Raw genomic sequence first — 7,003 nt, forward strand, 5'->3', positions numbered from 1 at the left:
TAAAAAACAATATAAAAATAAAATGCCATAATGTCTTAATTATATTTAACAGTTTATTGTTCATACAGAACATTCCACAACATTTGTAGATAACTTTCAAAACATCAATAACAGTCTAAAGAGTTGATATCTTCATTGATCTCGTAAATTCCAAGGACATCGTCTAAAAGAGATGATAAACTCTTGATACCTTCTCGCCATTTCTTCTTTTGTTCAATAACCGCTTTAAAATCTTTGCTTTTCAAGAACGTTACGAACAAATGCGGTGAGGCGAATTTAAGTAGTTTCGGTTTAGGTTGTGGTTCGTTAACTGACGTTTCTTCATTCTGCAACTTCATTTGTCTTTCATACATCATGGCTAGCAAGTTTATGTCATCTGCGTTCACAATTCCTTCTATAACATTATCTGCATTCGTCGCATCATTTGTACCTGAATTCATATTACTATAATCTGTTAATTTAATCGGACGATCCGTTTCTTCAACGTTCACCATTTCACAATCACCAGATTGAAGAGTTTCAGGTACTTTGTATTTTTCTAAAACACCATAAAGCTCCATTGATATTGAAAGCGCCGCTTCCATAATATCCACTTCTGATTCGTCTTGTAAAAGTTTCACCAGCACAGTCAAGCAACCTATTGAAGCTAGTTCTTCTAGAGTTTTCTGTAGCCTTTTCTGTATTTCCTTTTCATTCAATGTGACAATTTTACGTGAATCCTTGGAGAAAGTTACCGGTGGGAATGTTCCGTCTAACATGCCTTGAGCATTTAACTGGTGTTGTATCACAATCTTCCAGAACCTGAGAGCACTTAACTGCACCTCCCAGTGGAAATCGTTAAGCGCTGTGCAAAGCATACATTCGTATAGCACTTGCTTGAATGCCGGCGTTACTCTTAAATTATGATAGATTTCACAGAAGACGTTACAAGCTTCCTTCCTCACGATGCCTTCAGGATTCTCCACCATTATTGATAGCATCATATGCTGTAAATAAAATAAATGACAGTTATAATGTGTTAACCAAAACAATATTTTTTGTATCATAATGTGGCAAACCAACATTCAGCACAATTCGCCGAAATAGCGAAACAACCACTGCAAACACATACGCCATTTCTGATACTTTGCATGTTCTTAATTGACGAAGGCGAGGTCAAATATAAAGATATTCCCTTCCTATGTGTCTCTTTCACCATCAAATGCAATAACCCTTCCCATCCTTTTCTTACAGTAAGGAACAAGAAGAAAAAGGGGATTTATGTCCCTTTCCTTTAGTATGCACATTCAAAATGCAAAATGCGAATTACTTTTTACGTGTGCCTTGTGGTTAAAATTTAGAAATACACTTAATCTGAATAAACATTCAAATTACGATATGAAAGCATTGAAGAACAAGACAGTGGTAATAAAAGGTGTTCAACTATATACCTGTATATTAGAGAAGTTTGTCTTGAGGTCGCTCCAGATGGGGCAGACTTTAGTCGCAGCGCCGATGCACTTGAGAGCTGACGCGCGCACATAGAACTCGTGGTCGTTGAGTGCTATCGTCACCGCGACCGTCAATAAATTGTTTGACAGGATTTGCTTTTGTATGGGTGGGAATTCTAGAATTTAAAAATAAAAGCGCGTTATAATCTTCTTAAACTCATTGGTATAATTTAACTTTGTCATAAAAATGTTAATTTCCGCAGACGGCTTTAAGTTTCTTAGACAAAAAATGCTTTGAAATAGCACGGAAAGATACCATTGTCTTATAGGAGGAAATCTGACAGAATATCTTTCGGAAACAGAATACGTGGCATTACTAAAAATCATATTTTACATTATTTTTGTGGAACAATCAGTGCCAAAAGCTAGTATCGTCTTGAATTTCAAAATAAATGCAACAAAAACGTACTTATAAAAGATATCTCAGTGCAGACAAGCAGCAATTCTAGGGCGGAGTCCCTAACCTCCCAGTGGAAGTCATGCAGCTTCATGTAGATCAGTTTGCCCAGCTCGTGCATCGCGGAGCCTGGCATAGAATCCATCAGCAACGATAGGTTCGGCGGCAGGAACTTCTTTATAGTTACTGTGATCACATTCAATGCGGTCACTACGAACTGCAAGGTTTTAATTTCAAGTTGTGATCCAATTGTATTAAGTCTTAAGTTATATATTAACCTTTCAATTTCATTACAAGAGTTGGTTACTATATTCAGTGCTAACTATTTGATGGCCAAATCTATCCATCACAGATAAAAACTTTTCCGCTACCGAAGTTGAATAAGAAGATGCAACGTTAGCCAGACTGTTGCCGGATGTTGAGAATGCAAATATTTTACGCTGTATTTAAAAAAGAAATAAAAGATGGCAACAACTGGATAGACTGCCATAATAGTATGTGATTTAAGCTAAATATCCACTGATTACACAAAATATGTTATTCATACCATAAAGAAATTATTTGTCCAAAGTTAGATATATACGTGTCCTGATAAAACATGATTAGAGAGCGGGCTACACGCCTCTATTCGGGAATCGAATACAAATCCCATTTTTATAGTTAAAACTAGCTATCGCACCAGATTCCGTTAATCCTGTATTTTAAAAAAACTTAATCACTAGCCTTAATGTTTTTCTAGACTATGTTTTAAATCTATTCCAAATTTCAACGAGATCCGTTGAGCCGTTTTCAACATACGCAGTAAGAAAAATTCATCCATCGAATTTTTCACATTTGTCTTTGTATACACTGCATTCTAAATAATTTAATTTTAAAAAAGTCATTAAAACTATGTTTAACTCACCTTACAAGTCAAATTTGGCCTTTTTAAGATATGGTATACTAAATTGTACAAACACAGAACTTCGAAGCTTTCGTGCCAGTTGATATTGTACGTTTTCACTAATGACAGTAAACTATCCAGTACGTATGTCATCACAAGGACTTTATCCCCACTGTCTTCGTACGAGATTTCGTTCTTTATCTCCCCGTCGTCGTCGACAGGGTCGTACTGTTTCAGTACGAAGAACAACGCTTGGAAAACTAAATTAGCCTGCTCATTCGTGAAACGATTCTTCCAACAGCTCAATCTTTTGACGCTTTGTAATGTAATCGACAGTACATCAAGCTGTAGTGTGAGGTCTCTCAGAGCGTACGCTGCTCTAGCGGTATGATAGCACATATAATTAAGAAGTTTCACCAAGAACTCATCTACTCTCTCATCGGTGAAACTCGAGGACATCGGCTTACCGAGATTTGCGTATACCAGAGACGGAACAAGGATCATAGCCACTATTTGGTTGTGCAGCTCGAACTTCTTTCCATCCGCCTCAAACATCGCAGGTGCCTTGCCCTCCCATGCCGTTGTCCAAATCACGCTGCACGCGTTGCAGAAATCGAACACCAAAGTCGGAGATCGCCTGTGTATCAGAAACTGAATAATATTCAAATAAGTGGCCCCTAGCTCTACAAAGTGTTCCCTTTCGTATAGATCATTGACCACAATTGGTTGCGAGTGTAAAATTCTCGCCACGCCTACTGCGAACAGTATTTTAGTTATTAGGAGCGACATGTCTTCTCTTCTTATCTTGTCCAACAGAACGTAACAATGTGTTATTATATTCGAATCTTTTATTACGTATTCAATCAAGATGCTACTTCCTTTTCTCAACTCTTCCCCGTTAGTGATGATCGACAGCAACATTTGGAGCATAGGCTCCAGCGTCTTGCTGATTTCTTCCTCATTCTCACTCGTCATTAAATTAATTGACAAGTAATCTGTATCTATTACTGGTTTCATTATGAATTCTAGTACAGTTTTGATTCTGGTAATATTACCCAAATTATTTAACTCCCACATTAATTTGGATGCGAATTTGTACATTTTTCGAACGACGAATACAGTTCTTTTATCATTGCACAGAACTAAAATATGCCTCCAGACATCGCTATCGTATAGCCACATTACTCCAGAGCTATGGTTGAGGAGAGACAACGCCAAGTCCATGTAAGCTACCCTTAAACTAGAATTCATGGTGGGACCATCAATTTGTTTGAACGCTTGTGTGAACATTCGGCATTTGTTAGAAAATACCTTCCCGAAGCTGACCTCTCTTTCGCACACGACCGCAAGTAGCCGTATGAGAAAAACCTTGACCGTGTTGTCATATGTTTCCCATCCATCTAAAGCGTCTATAAGCAACTGTGGCAAGAAAGGTAGAGATTTGAAGTAAGTGACATCTGTAACAATAAAAAAGTGAACGTAAGCATCGCAAGCTACGGAAGTATGAATTAAGGTTAACGCACATTCCGCCATTCCTCTCCCGCCGCCGATTCGACGTCGCTGATCCAGCCGGATATTACAATATTGAGATACATTGTATGTGCAAGCGAGAGGGACATAAACTTTTGCTAACAAATTTATATCTTTATCCCGCTCAATCGATGGCGTCGCGGTTGCGACAGTGAGTAATACCCGAGACAATTGCAAGACGGGGCGGTAATGGTTGGCCGAGGAGTAGAGCAATATGCGATAACCCTTATTCAGCAATCATGTTTAACTTTAAAATTATTTTAAAAAAAAAAAACAAAAAATGATTATGTGTTCTCCCAGACTGTGAAATACACATAAACCAAATTTTATCGAAATCCGCTCCGCCATTTAGGCTACAAACTCCAACGAACATCCATCCATCCATCTAAATTTATAATGTGAGTATGAAGTGTGACGAAGTATGAAAATGAAATATCAAACAAAAAACTCATAAAAACAGCCCTAACTACACAAACAAATATATCCTTAATGATACACAAAAACTTTAATTGGGCAACACTTTGACTCAGCAAAAAACCAGCCAAGCTTTACTATGACTGGCAATTTTCGCTGCATCATTCTTAAACTTTGGTTTGTATTGGTAGAATGAGTCAGCTGTCAATAAACTTGTAATCTAGACAAGCAAATTGTATACCCACAGTTCATTTAATGATGCCACAGCATATAAAAATTTTATAATCATACTAATTCATTATCAACTACTTAATCTATTCTTTTATTTACACGAAACTGATAATATACTTCCGTAATTGTTTCCATTAATAAAAGAAATAAACATTTGAAATATCAAATGCAACAAAATTAACTTTTTCTAACACATCAGTCAAGGAGTATTTACTGATGTGTTAGAGAATTTTATTTAATGGTCAAGTTTATAGTGTTATCTTAATAAACTTGACTTTTGAATAAAATGCAGAGCATAATTTAAGTTTACATTGTCATGTAAAGTATATATGGATTGTTTGAAAGAGGTTGTGTGTAAGGGCGTGAATTTTGATATGAACCTATCATATCATCTCTATAGATGTATGGAAGAGCAGTACAGAATAAGCCGACTCTCTATTAGGACAAGGGCATTGATGGCATTATCCTATAGATTTAGCTAAAATTAAACATCTTTCATTTAGAAGGGAGCACAATACAACATCATTAACTCTCACCCTGAAGAACCCCCGCAGGGTCTGAAACTGGTCAGTGTTGTCACCAAAAAGTATGATGTAAGCCGTAAAATAATTAATCTTTCATTTCATACAACACACACACACACACACCAGAGGCACTACAGCTGCGGGTGGCCTAGGCCTGGTCCAGTAAATTCCTCCATATCGGTCTATCTTTTATACAACACTCTACTGAAATTCTGTATTTTTCCTATTAATTTAATCTTAACTGAACATTTATTAATTAAATAAATATTTTACAGAGTCATCAATATATGTATTGAATGTAAAAATATTACAACACTAGCTTTTTCCCCCAACTCCATCTGCGTAGGATCAAACAAAACAAAATGAATAACCTATGTGATCTTCTGGACATGTATCCTCTACATCTGTACCAAATTTCATGGAATCTGTTCAGCCATTTAGGATACAAACTCAAAAAACATAACATTATAATGTACAAGATGATTGTTAGATATGTAATTTCGAATTTATAACATTAGAATCATTGTTTAATAGTACATTTATTAAATAAAAAAAAATCAGTTATTAACCATTCAGTTGTCCACCTAATCTATTGAGTGGTAACTAAGTCTGGATTTCAAATCAGAGTTGAAGTACCAAATTCAATAAACACTATGTCATCTAGTAAATATTGACAAATGATTAAAAGCACAGGCAAAAGCATAATTTGTGAAATAAGAGGTATATTTATGTTTAATATAATAGTAATAAGAAACTCAAGTTATTCATAAGATAAGGAAACTCTTATCTCCGAATAGTTACTCTAAAGTAACCTCAATCTTTTTTCCTTACACTATTATTTTATTATAAAATTCTTTACTAACCTGGATCCGTGTTGTTTATTTTGATAAATAAGTTGTCTGCATAATAATTATCCATAACATAGTGTGGTTTAAGAATTTTTTCAAACAAAAGTTTAACTTTACTTTGTATCTGAGCATTTTCCATATTTACTGATGGGAGTTCACAAAATAACTAAAATATATACTGTTAATAAATCAAAGCATCATGTTTATTAACTTGCACAATATTTATCACTTAGTTGGAATTATATCGTAGTATAAATGATGAGCATTCAGCAATCAGCAAGTGATTGAAATAAACAATATTTTTGGTTTCTGTTCAGTGTCTAGCACATCAAACGTTATAAATTTCCTTAATTATATTTAAAAGTTTTATTACTTGCGTTCAGACAAACGATCTAGTCACGAGGAAAAAAAATATTTTTTCGTCAAGAACTAACAAAATTAGTTTCGTCAAACATACAACAAAATAATCCTTGAAGGTAAGTATGTACTACCACTGTGTTTACCTAAGAACTCTATCGCCTCAAATATAGCAAAAGTCATAATCTGGTAACATTGAGAGAAAAGTAAATAAAACACTCAAAATTCACACCTTATCAAACGTCAAATCAATGACATATTGACAGATGCGGCAACTGTTTTCTGACATAAAGTTATTTTCCATTATAATATTTTTAATATAATTATAA

At 35.1% G+C, this 7,003-nt stretch overlaps 1 protein-coding gene across 1 annotated transcript; it reads right to left on the reverse strand.

Annotated features, from left to right (window-relative positions):
• Nucleotides 1–31: 31 nt before the first annotated feature.
• On the reverse strand, nucleotides 32–6,806 carry LOC106107256. The gene is made up of 5 exons (XM_013288030.1): nucleotides 6,333–6,806; nucleotides 2,792–4,227; nucleotides 1,900–2,104; nucleotides 1,431–1,606; nucleotides 32–986 (listed from the first exon to the last, which is right to left on the reverse strand). Exons 1-5 carry the CDS (start codon nucleotides 6,454–6,456, stop codon nucleotides 105–107), a joined length of 2,823 nt encoding a protein of 940 aa, XP_013143484.1. The 5' UTR covers nucleotides 6,457–6,806; the 3' UTR covers nucleotides 32–104.
• Between the last annotated feature and the right edge of the window lie 197 nt (nucleotides 6,807–7,003).

Source organism: Papilio polytes, unplaced genomic scaffold, assembly GCF_000836215.1.
Source record: "Papilio polytes unplaced genomic scaffold, Ppol_1.0 DF822067.1, whole genome shotgun sequence".
NCBI classification, from domain to species: domain Eukaryota; kingdom Metazoa; phylum Arthropoda; class Insecta; order Lepidoptera; family Papilionidae; genus Papilio; species Papilio polytes.